This window comes from Chenopodium quinoa, unplaced genomic scaffold (assembly GCF_001683475.1).
Source record: "Chenopodium quinoa cultivar QQ74 unplaced genomic scaffold, ASM168347v1, whole genome shotgun sequence".
Lineage (NCBI taxonomy): Eukaryota > Viridiplantae > Streptophyta > Magnoliopsida > Caryophyllales > Amaranthaceae > Chenopodium > Chenopodium quinoa.
In genome coordinates, this window is record NW_018744239.1 from 7,175,940 (window position 1) to 7,195,625 (window position 19,686).

The 19,686-nt window shown below is 36.8% G+C and overlaps 1 protein-coding gene and 1 pseudogene across 2 annotated transcripts; both read right to left on the minus strand.

The window, feature by feature from the left end:
• Positions 1 to 5,869: 5,869 nt before the first annotated feature.
• Positions 5,870 to 11,778, minus strand: LOC110694422 (annotated as a pseudogene).
• Positions 11,779 to 12,484: 706 nt separating this feature from the next.
• LOC110694423 lies at positions 12,485 to 17,950 on the minus strand. 2 transcript variants are annotated; one of them, XM_021871594.1, is made up of 7 exons: positions 16,870 to 17,950; positions 15,821 to 16,062; positions 15,604 to 15,726; positions 15,337 to 15,468; positions 14,969 to 15,139; positions 14,220 to 14,361; positions 12,485 to 12,880 (listed from the first exon to the last, which is right to left on the minus strand). In XM_021871594.1, the coding sequence occupies exons 1-7, from the start codon at positions 17,207 to 17,209 to the stop codon at positions 12,813 to 12,815; spliced, it is 1,218 nt and encodes a 405-aa protein (XP_021727286.1). In that variant the 5' UTR covers positions 17,210 to 17,950; the 3' UTR covers positions 12,485 to 12,812. The 2 variants fall into 2 exon arrangements, with proteins under 2 accessions (XP_021727286.1, XP_021727287.1); XM_021871595.1 differs by having other exon boundaries at positions 15,337 to 15,453; positions 16,870 to 17,948.
• Between the last annotated feature and the right edge of the window lie 1,736 nt (positions 17,951 to 19,686).

A 19,686-nucleotide genomic window follows, 5' to 3' on the forward strand; every position in this document is an offset into this window, starting at 1 on the left:
TGTTTTTGCCCGTTACGGATAGCACTTTTTCCACTAGTGTAGGGGTCTTCGTTAGCCCTAATCACAACAGAAAATTCAGAATTAAAAACCCTATACTTTGAAATCCCTAATCTCTCGTACTCTCTTGCTATCAAATTACTTTTCCCCTATATTCCCAAATACTCTCCAACCCTAATTTATTCCATTGAAACCTTGGAGGTACGAAGGAAGAAGGTCCATAAACATCCAAAACCATGATCTAGCAAACAAAGGAGAATAGTTAGTTTCCTAAGCACTTAGTTAAATCACTTTTTCTTTTTCTTCTTATTTTAAATAACTTTAATCAATTAATTAGTGTTGTTTGATCACTTTAAATAAAATCTAATTAATTTACTCACATAGTAATTTTTCGTTAATTGAAGACTAGAAATTGAATAATTTAAATGTTGTTTTATCACCTAAGTTAAGGCAAATATTGGTTATTTTGTTTTTTTTTTACGAATTTGAATTAAAAAAGATAACGACATTCATTGCAATGTAGACTTTTTGTGATTAATGTTTGTAAACAAATCAACTAACTTAGTACTCCCTCCGTCCCAGTTTACTTGCAACATTTTGACTGGACACGCTTGCCGATGCACATGTTTGACCGTTGATATCTTTTATTATAAATTTATATAAGTTATAAAAAGTTTATATTAAGAAACTATACATTAAAATAGACCCAACAACATCTTACATGATTACATTGACTTTCATATAATAGTTAAAAAAGATGGTCAAAGGGAGATGTGTGAATAGTGCAAAAAGTCAAACCGTTGCAAGTAATTTGGGACGGAGGGAGTATTTAGGTTTCGCATTGCACATATTATTTGGTAATGAAATAGTGAAAAAGGAAGAGCTAGTAGAGGCCGCACTTGGGCTAGGATAGCAATTCCCCCCTAAAGGGAACATTATTTAGTACCCTCGCTCCCGAACTCATTTCTAGTACTAGTAGAACAATTTGGGCATGGGTAAACTTATGATACGTGCTAAATATCCCTTGAACTCTACTTGGGAGAAAGGCATGAACGAGGTTTATGAGTTTTCTAAAACTCATTGGCGACTCCCTATTAGTTTCTTACAAAAAAGCGTAATGACCCTGGTTGCATACTTCTGCATTGCTGGCTCTCTGGTTTCGTACTCTCCTTTTAGCTGACTAGCCACCAACAGAGATTCAATCTGTAAGTGTACTTCTTGGCTCCGGCTGCTATGCTCATGCGCAATCCAGCTAGGGTCGCTTTGTATTCTGCCTCGTTGTTTGATGCTTTGAACTTGAACTTAATGGCATATTCAAATGCATTGCCTTCCGGCGAGGTCAGAATTATTCCAGCACCGCTACCTGTCTGGGCGGCCGATCCATCTACCGCCACTTTCCAAATTCCGATTTTGTCTTCCTTTTCTTCGTACGAGGCTTCTACTATGAAATCAGCCAGAGCTTGAGCCTTTATGGCTGCTCTTGGTTTGACTTCTAGCTCGTACTTAGAGAGCTCGATTGCCCATTTCAGCAATCGTCCTGAAGCGTCCATTTTCTGCAGAGCTTTTTCTAACGAGTGGTTGGTGAGAATCTGAATCACATGTGCATCAAAGTAGGGCTTTAGCTTTCGTGCTATTGTCACCACTGCCAATGCTAACTTCTCCACCAGCGTGTATCTTTGTTTAGCCTTAGTCAGCACGTGGCTTACAAAATAAACTGGCCACTGTTGCTTGCTTCTCTCTACCAAGAGGACTGATCCTATTGTTTGTGTCGAGGTTGAAATATACAGTTGGAGCTTTTCACCCTACTCCGGGCTGATCATTGTGGGGAGTTTGGTCAAATGTTCCTTAATCCCTATGAAGGCTTTCTTTTCTTCTTCACCCCACTTGAATTCTCTATTTCCTTTCAATAGCTGATAAAACGGTAAGGCTTTGTCCGCTGATTTATTGATGAAACGGGTCAGAGGTGCCATCCTCCGTGTTAAGCGCATTATGTCCTTGGTGCACTTTGGTTCTGGGAGACTAAGAACTGCTTCAAACTTTTCGGGGTTAGCACCGATTCCTCTTTCACTCATCATGAAACCGAGGAATTTTCCGAAACTCACCCCAAAAACGCATTTCTTTAAATTTAGCTTGATGTGATATTTATTCAGTGTGGCAAATGTTTCTTCCAGATCCAAAATATGACCTACTTGTGTGATGCTTTTGACGATCGAGTCATCTACATACACTTCTACATTCCGCCCTTTCTAGTGGATGAACACTCTATCCATTGTCTTCTAAAACGTGGCCCCTGCATTCTTTAGCCCAAAGGGCATGGCAATGTAATTGTATACCCCCCCTTCATTGATGGTACCTTGAGAAGGCATCCATGAAGCTTAGTAATGCGTGTCTACTTATAGCGTCCACTAATTGGTCAATTCGTGGCAGCGGGTAGCAATCTTTTGGACATGCTTTGTTGAGATATGTGAAATCAATGCACACCCTCCACTGGCCATTTGCTTTCTTTACCATGACCATGTTGGCTAGCCATTCATGGTAATCACATGGTTCGATGAATTCAGCTTCCAGTAGCTTGTCTACTTCCTCTTGTATGGCTTGATTATTTTCATCAGAGAAGCTTCGCTTTTTCTGCATGACCGACCTGACTTCTTCTTTCACGTTCAGCCCATGGACCATGACCTCTAGGTCAATCCCAAGCATCTCGTCCGCTGAGAATGCGAAGATGCTTTTGTTCCTTCTTAGGAGCTCAATGAGGTTTACCCGCACTCCAGGATCGATGCCTTTTTCAATTTTTACCATCCTGGAGCTGTCTTCCTCGGTGAGCTCAATTTCCTCATGCTCACCACTGGGTAATGACTTGGCTACTTCCTCTTTTGTAGGCTCAAAGTTCTCCATGGCCAGCTTTTGTTAGTCCTTTTCACTGCAATATTCTTCTCCTTTTCTCTTCCGAGATTTCCTTTCACCCCAAACCTCTTGCTTCATCTCTGAGCCTAGTTGGGATTTTGCCTTAGCCGGTTGCTTAAGAGCTGTAATGTAGCACTACTATGCTGTTTTCTGACTTCCTCTTAGCTTGGCGAATCTTCCGTCATTAGTTGTGTAAGCCATGGCCAAGTGATAGGTGGAGACCACTCCTCCTATCTTGTGGATGAGCGGTCTTCCCATAATCACATTGTAGGGCGAGGGTGAGTCCACCACCAAGAACCTAACCTGAACGTCGCGTCGTCTGGACCTTTCTCCTACTCTGACTGACAGCTCCATTATGCCCTTTGGGATTGAACCTAATCCATTGAACTAGGTGACTTCATAGCTCACCCTTTTTAGGTCCTTTCTATCCAACTGTAGATTCTTAAACGCATTGATGAAGATTATGTTGGCTGAATTGCCGCCATCTATTAGTACTCTATCCACTTCCCATTTTGCAATTCTCACCGTGACTACCAAGGGGTCATCATGAGGGTAGACTATGCCTTTCTGATAACACCACTTGCTAGGATCACAGTTCCTGTTTACCATTCTGGGTGGCCTTTGCCATTTATCATCAATTTGTTCACACTGAAGATTTGAGACCTCGAGTGAGTAAGTGGGGTATATTGCTCAAACTTCCCTGCCCGCGCTCCTTTTCGGCGGTTAGCTCTCCTGACTCCTATTTATATGTCCGCGTTTCTCTGACCTTGTTGAGCTTTGCTCGGTTGATCCCCCCTGGTTTGATGCTCAGCCCGGGTGGTCTCAGCCCGCTTAGCTGGGTCGTTCGTTACTCTTCTTCTCAGCATGGCCTTATCAGTCTCGTCCGCTTTTATGAACTCGTGAGCTTATCCTAGCGCTTCTACCTGTGTTTTAAGAATTTTACGCCCCATGTAAGCTCTGAATGGCGACCTAGGCAGGAGTCAGCTCTGCATGGCCAGTTAGGCTACCTCCTGGCTCATGTCTGGGATCGTCGTTGCCTCCTTATTGAATCGGGTAATGAAATCCCGTAGAGGCTCCTCCTTCCCCTGAACTAATGACATCAGCTCTGTAGTCATTTTGGTACGATCTACCAACGTGACGAAATGTTTCATGAACATTCTTTTCAGCTAGTTATAGGAGTAGACAAATCCTTTTGGAATGGCTCCACACTATTTAGCAACCAACCCTTCTAGAGTTGGGGGGAACGCCTTACACTAGACAGAGTCGGTCATGGTATACAACACCATGATTCTTAGGTATTGTGGTGCTGTTATATTTGCAGCTTGGCATCTTGATCTTCTCTATTGGTTCTTCCAGAATCTCCCTACAAAATGGGGAATCATCTAGAATTACCTGAAGCCGTACACGCTTCCTCCTATCCAGGCTTGGCCCTCGCTCAGAGATCAAGGATCTGCTGCGAGTGACTCGTGCCTCCGGGCTCCATTTTTCAGCCGCTACATCTTCTCCCCACTCCTGGTTCAGATTGCGAGCTTCCAACTCTAGAACCTTCTTCCTTAACTGGATTAGTTCTTTTTGCTCTGGGTGAGAGTTGGTAAGGGGGGCTTCCTGACCACTGCTCTGAAGTGGCAGCAAATGATGTCGAGCCAGCCCCTTTGCCAAAGTTGGTAAGCACCGCCGTCATTGATGCCAGTTGCTCTTTGCTGCATTTGGAAAGGTTTTGGAGGATGGCTGGTATATTGACATGCTGAGATTTCTGGGTTAGGGGTGTTTGGATAATCGGCTGATTATTCAGACCTGTTACTGGCATTCCGAACTTGAAAAAAGAGCTGGATCCTACCGAATCTAATGGTTTCACCACTGCATTTGTTGCACCAGTCGTCGATTTGGCGGGATTGGTTTTCTGGGTTACATTTGATTTGGGTTTTTCGATGGATCCTTTATGATATGCGGTTACTGGGGCTGTTTTTTGTGGTGTGTGGTTGTTTTCGATTGCTTTTGAGGTTGGTGTTTGCATCGCTTCCTCTCCGGCCATGACGATTAACCAGTCGGTCCCTGCTCAGTTGGCAAACTTTGGGTTCGGATGATCCTTTCCCCTCCTTCTAGCGCCAATTGTTCGGATGATCCTTGTTTCTTCTAGCGCCAGTTGGTATATTTACGGTGAAATCTGCTACGTGGTTAGCTCACAACTATTCTGCCAGTTCTTCAAATGGGAAGTTCATTAGATATGGAAAATTAGATATTCCTCTTAAAATACAACTTTTTTTTTTTATGGAAAGTTCTTCATAATAGTCTCCCTACCCGCCAAACGTTAGCTTTACGGAATGTAAATAATTCTCATCACTGTGCCATTTGTAATAACTAACTTTCCCGAAACACAAAACTTATTTCTCCATTGTTCTTTTACTTTTGACTTTTGGTCCTCATCCTATGTTAGAAAGTGGTTAGGAATTCTCCCTCCTTCCTCTTCCCTCCCTGATCTCTTATCTTCTATGAAAGTTATGTCTCCCTGTCTTCTCCCTAAGTTTGCTATTTTATTATGGAGTATTTGAAAATGTAGAAATGCTACTATTTTCAAAAACTCAGCCCCCTTTATTACTACTGTTTTCTTCCGTGCTTTTTCGCTCTCCCAAGAATGACAGGCTAGGAATTTTTTGGATTCCCTCCACCAATCCAATACATACTACTCTCCTTCCTAACAACCAAAAGGAGGCAACTACAACGATTGTCTCATGGTCTCCTCCCCCAATAGGTTAGTGTAAGTTAAATTTTGACGGGTCTGTGACTCATACCACTTCTACAGCTAGTGTTGTAATTAGAAACTCCCCCGTTAATCATATTGCCAATCGTACTTATAACTTGGGTTCATGCTCAGCTTTTCTTTTCTTTTCTTGCTGATGCAATCTCCCTTCGTAATGGTCTTCTCCTAGCAAAAGATCACAATATTTCCAATATTTTTATAGAAGGTGATAATTTGATTGATATTAATATTTTGCAGGGTCATTTTAATTGCCCATGGAAGCTTCAGCTCTTTATGGAAGACATCAAGATTATCTTGAATTCCTTTTTGACTTTCAATTCCCAGCACATCTTTCGTGAAGGAAATAGAGCAGCAAATTATGTGGCCTCTTTGGCTTACTCTACTCTGACCCACTAAGATATTGATCCATTCATGGATAGCAAGTTTTCTTATTTTTTAATACAAGATAGATTAGGACATGGTTTTGTGAGAAGACGTTCCTAATCTCTTTTTCTATATCTAACCTTCAAGAAAAAAAAAAAAAAAAAAATCTTGCGAAATTGTAATTGCTCAGAAGTACCAACCAGAAAATATTTGAGAAAGGCGCCAAACTTGAAAATCAAAAGGGTAGCCTGCAACACGGCTTTGTAAGCGTACAATTCATATGAATATATGATTTATGTTTAAGTTTATGATGTACATGGCCATGTCAGAGGGCTTGTCAATTTCCAGGTTTTATCTACAAATCAAAAATCATAATAAAATTAGAGATGGGGAGGGATGCGAGGACATTTATACAGATATTGCACAAAATTAGCTACAATATCAATTCATCATGTTGATCTGACATTCACTGCTTAACAACTCAACTCGACGATGATTCTTATTCACTGCTCAGAATCTCCAGAATCAGTAGATGACAAAGATCCAAACGTTTGGGCAATTAGGCTTCCACCTGCACAACAGAGGTACTGCAATCAGCACAACCAGCCAGTGGCCGATCCAGTATGGGTTCAGTGGGTTCAGCTGAACCCATACTGGATCCAGGAAAAACTGTCAACCAGCAGAGATGCAGCCACTAAGGGAATGCATGCAGACAAATGTATGACAAGAAGATAGGCTCAGTTTTTTTGGTAATTAGTAATACTATCACTTTTCTGGTAGAAAATGTTGTGCCTTTTTTTTTTTCCCTTAACATCATAACATTTTTTTTCTACCATAAAATCCCTCCAAAACTACCATGTTACAGTAAATCAAAGCTTTAAGGTGGTGCCTCCAAGCTGTTTGATACGATGCTAAAAACTGATTTAAAAAAAAAAAAATCTCTCCACTAAGCCAGAAGATTAGTAAATTTCTCATACATGCAGGCAGACTACAGCTCAACAAAAAAGTGATTCTCGGTACAAACTCGACAAGTCAAGCCTTTCATCCTTACTGAATCTCTGGTAAAGCATATTTAACAAATGTGCAGATTAAAATTGAGGCTGGTAAGGGTAAAGGGGGAACACATCTTTTGTTGAATGGGAAATAACTATTTATCCCAAGTCCAAAGGTGGTTCAGGCTTGCTCAATCTATTTTTGGAATTTAGCTACTGTTTTGAAGTTGTCAGATCTATTAGCACCCAGAAAAAGAAAGCCTCGGGCATGGACAATTCGGTTAGACATGCTGGCTTTTAGGAAGCCCCATTCCCCAAGCAAGGTTCCTGGATATCTAAACGCCATAAAAAATTAGCAAAGATCTAGAGCATGCAAAGAATGGCCTGTCTCCTATAAAAAAATCTGGTCAAACGTACGTGATCCTTTTACTTGAATCTCAATCTTTGCCTGGGATTCTTGAACTTGACACTGCACAAGTGCACAGTCATTGCTTGAAGAAATATGCAAGGCATACACAGTAGAAATTTTGATCTAAGTTGAAAGAATATGATTATATATGTAATAAATAATCTCACTCACTATTTCCCCAGAGGCCTAGATAGGTGTTAAATTTTCTGCCTTTTTCTTTCTAGGATTTCTTTGGCAAATGTGTTCAACTGAGTGAGCCAATGATTGGTTCCCAAAAAACAACAGTGCATTTGAAATTTAATTAGTAATAAAAAAGTTATTTATTACCAAGGACAAGAGCAGCACCAATCCATCCATAAATACCCCATCTTTCACCAAGAAAGAACCAAGCAAAGCCAGCTCCCCAAATTGGTTCCAGTCTGTAAATAATAGCTGCTTCAGTTGCTGATACTTCCTGCGCTGTAGCCATCTGCAGAACCAAATGCATTCAGAAATGATGGACACCATATAATAATCCTAAATGACAATAATTTCCTAAATGGTCAACAGTACTCCATATTCATAGCTATTTTACTTGTGACAACAAATGGTATGCTTAATAGTTCATTATATATCTAATTTACCTTCCACATATCATTTTCCAATTCCAGATTTCCAATTTCCAGTTTGACTGCTGATTCACAGTATAGTGATTCTAAGTTGGAACTTAGGGAAGAAGTACAAAGGCAGTAGGAAGAAAAAAATTTTGAGATGTGTCTTTCATTTGTTTAGGCCCTTTTAATGCCTATACAAATTAATACTAGCCGTGATTGTAACTAGAGACTAACCTTTATTCAATGCAAATACGAAGATCAAGTCTTTTGAACTTAATTAATCCATGTCTTTACTCAAGTTTTCAATAAATCAACACTCCAAATGCTTAATTATATCAGTCCTAAATGCTTAAGTTTCTATTCATGCTAATGTTCTCAACATTACTCTAATTCAAAATGTAATCTGCATGTTATCTTGCTACCATACTGCACTCTTAAAAAATGTGCTCATTAAAATTTTCTGAAGCAAAAAATTTAAAAAATAGAGAGAGAGAGAACCTAATTAGAAATAAGATGAGAGATCAAGATTAAATAATAAGCAACCACGAGTGGGTAAAAAAAGAAAGAAGGCTCACATAATTTTAACTAAGCTTTGAATAGAGACGTACCTCTACCCATAAGCATATCCCGGAGAACACTCCTGTGTATATTGCTGGTATCCAAGGAAAAGAGACCCATGAAGCCCAAAACAATTCCCATGTCCAAGGTCTATGACTTTCATCAAACCATCCTTCGAATAAGAACCAGGTGATTGATGAGACTGCAACAACACATACCTGGATGAAACCTCAGAACTGCTCAGAAAACAGGCAAAAATATCAACATGTGCGATCAAAAAAAAAAAATAAAAAATTGCAGTTTTATAACTACTGGCTGCCTAGGAATTGAAACACCCAATTGCCCAAACGTTATGGTTGATATTTTGACAAGGCTCTTAACCTCATATCCAAGGAGTGGTATGAAGTTCTCTTTTGTTGTGGTTCTTGAAATTCTCTGAGTCTTCAACATATGGACACCAAAAAAAAATCGCACTCAGAAGGTTAAAAAGATCTCCAACCTGAAAAAAATTGATGCTGAATTAATCAAATAATAACAAAGTGTCAACATCTTTTAGCACAGAGTTTAGATAGTATGTGATTAATGATTTTTCATTAAAAATGCAACATGACTTAAAGCATAAATCACTTACACTAGGCGGAGACCCGCTACATTCAAGCATAGTGACCCCTACGACAGACATTATAGCCCCAAACCATGTAAGAGGTGGAATCACTGATCCAAACATTTCACCAAGCAAAGGAATCACAATCACCTGAGCAATAAATGACCAAGAAAGGAACAAAGAAACTTACTATCTATACACCATACCAAATTGGGCTTCGATACAAGGAACATAGGAACTTACTCCAATCATAGAGATAAAAGATGCCCGTCCAGCATCAGATGTAAGCAACCCAAATGCCTGCAAAAGATAAGCTAAACTGACCCATAAACCCAATTCTGCCCCTGCCTTACAAATGTGAGCATCATTTCTTGCTCCTAATGTAGCTGGTAGAAAGGGAATAGCTGATAGAGAAAATCTAACAACATTGAAAGTAGCAGGGTCCATAAATTCTTCAACCTCTTTTAAGACTGGAATGTCACTAGCTGCAACAATAATCAAACAATTTTTTCTAAATGTTGAAGTCGGAAAAAATGAATGTTAGTAATGTACCCTAAATATAAGCAAGTAACCAGACAACAGATTTGGCTACACGTATCTATGAAAGCTCAAATTTTTCACTGCCATAAGGCCATATGTGAAATCCATGACAACTGACACTACAATTGCAACAGAACACAGTAGGTCAAGCACGCCTCAACTCCTGATCCGTGATTAACCATAACTCAACTTTAACACTCAATGCCTTCTCACAGCGCTTATTATTCTTGGGACTATGATAAAACTTTCGTTTCCTTCTCAATACAACCCGTACATCCTTGAAAGTTGAAACTCGTAACAATAATGGTACAACATAGATTTTTCAAAGAAAATATTGCCAAGGCAATTGTAGTTGGTGCGAAAAGATTGTTCCTCAATATTTGCCTTTGCAGCAATTGTATAAGTTGAGTATAACTAGTATCACCTAAAAAGAATTTTCTCAACCTTAATCATATTCAATGCCATTTTTTCTAACATTAGTCCTACAAATTATCAAAGTAAAATGTATATTTTACCCAGTGAAGCACTATAAAAGCAATTAAGATCGAAAAGCTTCCAATCAATCAACTTGAATTACATAGTCTTTGTTGTTGAATACAATATATAATTGCATAATTTTGATATGTTTTCGACATCAGTCAAGGTAACTAACTGGATGCCTCTTATTAATATCAACACACAGGCCATGTTTAGTTCACCATATTTCCACTTTATCATAGGAAGAATAAGTTTGGCTAAAAACAAGTCATAATAACAAGTTTAAATAAGTTCAGGTAAGTTCAAATAAGATTAGATGGAAAATCAAGTGAAAAGAATGCACCCTTGGCCATCGTTCGAAATTAATCTAATATTGCTTCATACAAGTACAATGCACAACACAAGAGCAGAAAAGTTGAATAAATTTATAGAAAAATTAACAAAAAATTCAACCCAAAAAAATAAAGATAATAGAGAACACACCATAAACAATAGTAATGACATTAAGCAAAATAATGGCGCGAAATTTCTTGGAGGTGAAAAAGGTCCTACACCACAATGATTGGCTGTGGAATAACAACTTGAATGAATTGAACCCAATAATTTGTGGGGATTTGATTGGTTGAGAAGCCGAAAGCGCCTTCGGTGGAGTATTATGATTGGCGGGTGTCCTACAAAGGTAGACGAATCTGTTGGATGGCTTAGAACTTGTAATAGGAGAAGGTGGATGAGGAAATGAGAGACAAATGAATGGATTTGAATGGTGACAGAAAAATGAAGTTTTTGAGGTTTGCTGCTGCCATGGATATCTGCTGCTTGAGCTTGAAACTACTGCTGAAGCCATTTCTGTTACTCTCCCACTCTCTCTATCTCCTCTTAAGAGTTTATGCAAAAAAATCCTACCTTTTTTTTGGTTTATGCATTTGGATTGTACAAATAGATGGATTTGATTTAACTTATTTGAAAGGGGTCAGATTCTGTTTGTGTAGTGTGGACTCAGGTGTGAAATGATGAAAATGAAATATGTTTCATTCTATCGGTTTAATTTTGATTTTGACGGTACATACAAATGCATTAAGACAAATCTAACAATGTCACGCATGACTATTCTTTAATACTATATATCAATATTTACGATATTTTGAATCAACTTTTCATTATACTAGTATTACTCCAATATTATTAATGGCAAGTTTTTTTTTTTTTTTTTTCTCTTGAACAAGTTGGTGCTAGTCTAATGAGTGGTATAACTAGATATTAATAAATGTGATAACCCAAAAACTGGTGTTATTGAGCGTTACATTGCCTATTAAACATAAGAAGTACAGAGTAGTACTTAGATTTTGTATCGATGTATGAATCGATGTATGAATAGTGGTCAGTTGTTGGGTCCGTATCTGATTCCCATAAATCGCACCCAAGAGCATGCATCTGTGTAAAGCCCGTCATTATATTTGAATATGAATACTACTTCCGTTTTATATCATGTGCAAGTGCAACAAAGGTTATGGCACAGACTCCTAGGCAAAATTTGTTTGTAAGTGTTAAATGGAGATAGAAAGATAGAACGCAAGTGATGAGGAGAGAGATAGAAAGAAATGACAACTTGAAAAGGAAAGAAAACATTTGTTGCACATAATGTATAGCATCCATTTTTAATAAATATTGCACATAATATGAAACGGAAGTAATATCATATGTTGGACATTTTCCTCCTACATGACACAAACGACACCTTCAGTCATCACTTTTGCTTATAACTCTCCTTGTTCTCAATCTTCCTAAAGCAGTTATGTAGCCACAAATGAATGAATAGCGATATTATATCAATTCTAAACCCACTGCATTCCTAATTAATTAATATTAATGATCTAAAACGAGTAGTTTGATCTATATTGGAGCTTCAGTAATCAGTTCTTTCATAAGATCTAGGCTAGGAGCCCATGGATTCATCACAACAGGCTGACAGCCATCCAGATTAATATGATTTGTTCCTAACAGCACAGGGTCAACTTCAATTGCTTTGTTCTGTTTTGTTCCTACCATCCTTATGTCTAATTTTCGCCATAAACACCCCACTACTTAACAGCACAGGCTTCTCAATACCATTTCTCCCCATACTCTCCTTGCAAACGCATTAGCAACATGAAATGGAGGTTTTATCCTGAAAATGTAACAGGCAAATTGCAGTTTCCTAGTATTCAATTTCAGATTGAACAACTTTCGCAATTTGTAACCATTTTAACAACATGCTGAGAGTTGTGAATTTCTGATAAACAAACATTGATGTGAAGTATGTAAATAGCTGTATATATGCCAAATTTCAAAATTGTAACAAATTCATATCTATACATTTTAATAAGATTATATATCCACAACACTAAACACAAAAAAAATTATAAATATGCCAAACTTCGAAACTTAAGGCAGCACTGCAGTTGGCTACTGGCTTAGATGAAGGATATCAACATATTTTCGCTTTAACTGTTATGTACTTATGTATCGGGTTTATGTACACTAAAGCTATGGTGCTTTCTATACATACACTGCACATCTTAGATACATTATAATAGTGTGATCTACCATTCCAGATCTAAAATTTGAGGCCTAATCTAGATCACCCCTCTCTACTGCCAGAATCTGTAGATGATAAAGACCCAAACATATGAACAACTAGGTTTCCACCTGCAACAAAGGATAATTTGTAATAAGCACAACGAGTGAGATACAACCACCATGATCACTCATACATAATAACAGGACATATTCAAGTATAGCACTGGATAGAAGTTTAGATATTAATGCATGAGAGACTGGAGCAAACTTGAAAACAAGCCGCTGGGCAAGGAACAAGAGTGGCTTCTATATACGAAGTAGGTAATAATGTTTAGAGTTTTCCTTTTCCTTACGTTTCTAACATTAACGTATCCTATCCCTCCATAAAATCCTTCCAGTGAGAAAACCATAACAAATAGAGAGTAAATTGAAGCATTTATGGTAGTGCCTCCCAATTGGAGAAACAAAAGGTTTGGATAGTACCAGTGAGACACATAGGGATTCTGTCTGATAAGAAGTTTGACAGAATCAACTAAAAAGCTGATTGAAACTCCTTCAGGTAAGCCATTGGGCTAGTAAATCTCTCTCATAAGCAGGCAGATTGTAGCTCATCAAAACTTTTTTTTTTTTTCGACGTGCTAACCTGACTGGACAAACCCTACAGTGTCATCTGAATCAGGTTTCTGATTTAGCTTGTTAAGTTGATCTGCAGGTCGTTTTCATGGCTGGTAAGGGGGTAAGGAGGAAAAGAGTTTCTATCGAACCATAGTACCATACATTCACGTTTCCAAGTCCAAAGGTTGTCTAGGCTTGTTTAATCTTCGGGATTGGAATTTGGTTACCCACTTTGAAAAAGAAGCCTATGGTAATTAAGATGAATCAAGTCAATCAACCAATCACTGCTATCACTTGAACCATGCCAATTCATGTGAAGCTCACATTCTTGAGCAGGCTTTCTTGATAACTATGGAGTAAAAACTATTATATAATAGGAAAGATCATAAGATTCCTATCATTTATCAATCATAGGCCTGGTCTAAAATGTTACGGTCACTTCTGGAACTAGCAAAAATTTTTGCAATTCGCTAGCAGTTCTTTAAATGCTTCTTAAGACAGAAAGAATTGGTGAAATGAGGATCAATAAAAAAAAAAATTCCACCTCAAAAATCCAAGCTAGATGCAGAGGCTTAAATTTCAAATGGCTAAATCTGTTCCATTCCAAGTGGGAAGAGATATGGGGCTCCAATCAAAAGGACCGAAGCATTGGCACATAGATATGCATAGGCGTACTTGCAGCACAGATTCACATATTCATTAGAATCTTTCCTCCAGATTTAAGGACAAGCCCAGATAGGTGTTGATTTTCTTTTTTCTTGTTTTTTATTTTATTTTATTTTTTGGTGGGCGGGGGGATTGCATTTGTAATTTACAGGGCATGTGAAGACTAATCAAATTAGTGATTGCTTACCAAGGATAAGAGCAGCACCAATCCATCCAATAGTGTCCCATCTTTCACCAAGTAGGAACCAAGCAAACCCTGCACCCCAAACAGGTTCCGTTCCATAAATAATTGCTGTTTCAGTTGCTGATACATCTCTCATTGCAGCCATCTGCATAACCATACGCATTCAGAAATGTTTATGCACAAAAGAATTTTACCTATGGTATCCTAGATGGTCAGCAATACACCATATTCACATTATTTTTACTTGTGAACAAAAAAAAAAAAGCAATGCTTGATAGCTCACAATGACCTAGATGTATCTTCTATACTCACTGAAAAGCGTAATGTTACCATTTTCAAAAATAAATAAACAAAACATATCTTCTGATTTTTTAATCTACTACACGTAAAAATGTTTTCTCAAAAAATTTCACAAGGTTCAGTGGTTCACTAGACCCAGCAATGTAAAATGCATAAATTTTCCACAACTTAAGCTTCTGTCATTACTACTTTCACCACATGACTCTAGTTACCATTAATAATGCAGAAGGTCATCAGCATGCAACCGCTATTAGCAAAAAGAGCTCTAAATCTGTTGTCTGTCAATTAGTTTATGCAATACATGCTAGATGGCCAAGAAATAATATTAAGAAGAACAAGAAACAGGAATGTAATTCATACACAAACTTAAATAAAGAAGTAAGTAGCCAATGCTCAGACGAAGGAAAAAAGTAAGTGTAATATAGGTCAAACTAAGATTAAGAAAAGTTTACCTCTACCCATAAGCATAACCCGGTTGTCAACACTCCTGTGTATATTGCTGGTATCCAAGGAAATGAGACCAATGAAGCCCAAAACAAATCCCATGTCCAAGGTCTAACACTTTCACCAAACCAACCTTCGAAGAAGAACCAGATCATTGATGATAGTGCAACAACGCATACCTGGAGGAAAAATCAGAACTGCTCAGGACACAGGTGAAAAAATCAATATTTTCAATTGACAGGCCTTTTTTTTTTTTTTTTTTTTTTTTTCTTCCCTTTTGGGGTTACATATGCAAAGTATTTCTGAATAGAAAATGAACCTCAATTGCCAAAAAGTTGAACATGAAAATTCCTTCAGGGCTCCTAAGTGAACTTACCTCATATCCAAGGAGCGGTATGAAGTTCTCTTTGTTTGTGCATCTTGAAATTCTTTCAGTTCTCAACATATGAATGCCAAAAAAAACTGCACTCAGGAAGTTAAATAGATCTCCAACCTGAAAAATGATTGACTGAGATACGTAATTAAGAAATCAGACAGTGCCATATCATCTAGCACAGAGCTCTGATAGTGGTGATTACTAATTTATCTTTCATATAATGACATAAAGCATAAAGCACAGATTGGCCTGGCATAAGACACTTACATCAGGCGGAGACCCAGTAGATTCAAGCATAGCAACCCCTACAACCGACATGATGGCACCAAACCATGTAAGAGGTGGAATCACTGATCCCAACATACCATCAAGCAAAGGAACCACAATCACCTGAGCAGAAGAATGACCAAGAAATCAACAAAGAATATCACAATCAATACATCACAACCAGATGAGCTTTGATATCTGGAATATATAAGCTTACTGTAAGTATAGAGATAAAAGATGCACGTCCTGCATCAGATGTAAGCAACCCAAGTGACTGCAAAAGATAACCTAAACTGGCCCATAAACCCAATTCTGCTCCTGACTTGCAGATGTGAGCATCATGTCTAGCTTGAAATGCAGCTGGTAGAAAGGGAATAGCTGAAAGAGTAAATCTAACAACATTGAAAGTCGCAGGGTCCATAAGTTCCTCGACTTCTTTCAGAACTGGAATGTCACTAGCTGCCATAATAATCAAATCATCATTAATAATGTTCAACTGGAAATTACATGTTAATAGTATCATTAAGCAACTATAAAAATAGGCAAGCAATTAGAAACATTATGACAGCTATAATATTTCACAATTTTCACTACATAAGTTTCAATGTAGGCAGTCAAATCGCGCCTCAACTTCTGATTCATAATAAACCACTGGGAATCATATAGAAGACATATCTCTACTCAAAAGCACCTCACAGCACTAGTCATTTCCAAAATTCATAACACCAATTTTAAAGTAATAATCTTTCAAAGACCATATTTACTGCTGCCAAGACGATTGAAGTTGGTAGGAAAATATCACTCCTCAATATATGCAGGGACAGTAGTAAAATTATCCTGGAAAAAGAACTCTACCCTAATCATATTCTAGCCATTAATTCTGTCTTAATGAAGCTAATCTGCATTAGTACTACCATAGACAAATGTATCAATTGAAGCTCTATCTAAGTAATTAATCAACACCTACAAACTCTAATACAAAATTACAAATTACTACTATAACAACAAAGCCTTAGTCTAATAATGATCTGGGGTTGACTCACATGAGGAGCAAAAATGATTTGGGGTCGGCTAACATGAATCATAGAAACCGTCCAACTCCAAACTCTAATAATAATTATTATCTAAAATATATAAACTACAATTAGCTTCATAAATAATACCAAATTAACAATCATCACAAAAACATTTAAATTAATTTTTTGTGTTTAAAAAAAAAGAAAGAAGCAAAATTAAACCTAATACAGAACAGAATTAAGAACGCACCATAGATAACAGTAATGACATTAAGCAAAATAATGGCGCGAACTTTCTTAGAAGTGAAAAAGATCCTACGCCACAATGATCGCTTTCGAGACAACACCCGAAATTCATGGGATTTAATCGGTTGAGAAACCACTATTGCCTTTTCTCGATTATCATTTGCAGAATACTTACAAATGTAAACGTATTTTTTGGATGCTTTAGAATTTGTTGTAGAAGATGAAAATGAAGAGAGAGAAATGAACGAATTTGAGAAAGATGAGAGTGTAGAATTGGTGTGTGTTTTTAAGATTAACTGCCATGGATGGCTGCTGCTTGAGCTTGATAGTGCTACTGAAGCCATTTTTGTCTGATTTTTCTCTGCTACTCTTTTACGTTTTGATTATTGATTTATGATTTGTAATATTTGAATTGATTTGATTTGATTTTTGGGGGAAAGAAGTCAGATTTTGTATGTGGACTTGAGTGTGAATTGTGAAAATATCTTTCACTCGGTCTGTAATATTCATCACGTTTTTCTTATTTTGGTTTTCGGACATTAATTTAATTAGTTTCAATGTTTTACCTTTTTGCTCTCCTCACCATTGTCTCCGGCTAAATTTGTTTATTTGTTTTTTTGACACGTAAATTTTAGTCTAACAGTTCGGTTTAACGATGGTTAATTGAATTATGGGTTAAAACAGGTCGGGTTATAACAGATCCATATGGTTAGTGAATTGATTTGAGTTAGATTTTTTTTTTTTTTTACAGAAATATTAATTCTTTTTTTCTTTTCTTATCTTTTTTTTTTATTAATTTTTTTTAATTTTTTTTGTGCTTTAAATTCGGGGCTAATCGAATCATATTGGATTAGAAACGAGCTTAAGCAGGTTAAAGTGAATCTTGTTCAAATCAAATTAAGTTAGGTCATAATTGAATTGGATTATAAATAAGTTGGGTAATCGAGTAGCGGTTGAAACATATTGAGTCATAATTGAGTTGGTTCATAATCAAAGTCAGTCGACCAGATAGTAGGTTGAAATAAGCCGAGTACTAAATTTGTCGAAGTAATCTAGGTAGCAGGTATAACGCATCCAATCATGATGCAGTTGCTCAATAGTCATAATGGAGCTGAGTTATGTACGATATCGATTTACATAATTCAGATTATGAATAGATAGATTTAGTCGAGTTATAACAGATTTGTATTCATATGACGTTAAACTTCATATATGATATGTAAGCTCTATCTTCCATAAGTGTTCCAAAAGATTTAACATAAACATAAACGAGCACTCACATGTTTGATGTACAATCGTTTTTAGATGAACACCTCATTCAATAGCACCATGCCCAATTGATATACTTCACCTTATTCAATAGCACCATGCCCAATTGATATACTTCATTTTTATCACGTCCCTAGAAGAACAATTTAAACAGTCTCTTTTGTATACCAAATTTCTCCTATAATTTCTTAAAGAATGAAGGGGTGTCAATGTGTCACTTAGAGTAATTTGTATAGATAGGTCTGTCTATGCACTAGAAGTACTTTTGGAGTCTTGGTGCCTATACTAAAATTTCTGACAAGTATGATATATATATATATATATATATATATATATATATATATATATAAATATATATATATATATATATATATATATATATATATATATATAATATATATATATATATATATATATATATATATATATCATACTTGTCAGAAATTCAAAACATTTACGTTATTCCTTGTGGCAATACTGCATCTTAATTAGGTTCATATGTATGAATTAGGTTCATATGTACACATACAATGACATAGGGTGAATGCTATATACACTAATTTGCCATTATCATTTAATCTCATCCAATGGCGGAACCAGAAATTTTTAATAAAGGGGGCCAAGTGTAATATATGTAGTAATATGTCTGGTATAAAAATATTATGGAGTATATTGAAATATAAAAAAAAATGAGACCAAAAAAAAATGTTAGGGAGAAGGTTTGAACTTGGAGCTAGAAAAAGATCTCTATATTTTCACCCAAGAACAACTCATAACATTACAACTAACATAAATTAATGCAACATTTATTAGATAACTAAAATCAAGGGGGAGGCCAAGGCCCACCCCAACCCCCCTTGGTTCCACCCCTGATCTCATCTATGTTCAATGCTTCTAACTATTGATTCTTTTGCATAAGGTTTTATCTCCTTATATAAGACTCAACCAGAAATAAATATTACAATTTTATTTAATCCGTTGTCAACAAAAAAATATAAAAGAAAAAAATATAATGAGCAAAGGAGAAGTGAAAATATTGTCAAGTAATTAAGGTTTCACACTTATCCATAAAGATCTTAGTCATACATATTATTAATTTTATTATGTTTCGGAAATAATCTGGGCGAATTATAATATTATTGAAAATTCCTATTGCTATTGCTTCTTTTTTAAAAGGCGAGGTTGTTAAAGTATAATTACGCACTACTATGTTGCAAAAGAGGCTAAAATGGGCTGATTATAGTAGATGAGTTTGTTTTGAATGAATGTAGGATTACTTGTACTTCTTAATGTTTGGCCTGAAAAGGGCCTAATTTTATGAACTCGCACAGGGCCCCGCTAAACTTTGCCCCACCTCTGCGTGGGTGGTATCGGTGGCGTGATTGGTGGTGGTTGATGTGGTTGTTTTATAAGTGGTGGATGGACTAAAGTTAGAGAAAGAAAATGGGGAAATATTTTAGTAAGAGCAAGAATGTACATTTTCTTGATAAGTTGGCAGTGCGATAAATTTTGTTGGCGGTACGTTTTAGCAATTCACCCCAATATTTAAATC

Excerpts from the sequence above, each read along its gene's own strand:
- LOC110694423 (XM_021871594.1), bottom strand. The coding sequence starts at position 17,209 with ATGGCTTCAGTAGCACTATCAAGCTCAAGCAGCAGCCATCCATGGCAG. Across the intron at positions 16,063-16,869 it reads TGTCATTACTGTTATCTATG|CTAGTGACATTCCAGTTCTG; the intron begins GTGCGTTCTTAA and ends TTATTATGGCAG. Across the intron at positions 15,140-15,336 it reads TACCGCTCCTTGGATATGAG|GTATGCGTTGTTGCACTATC; the intron begins GTAAGTTCACTT and ends TTTTTCCTCCAG.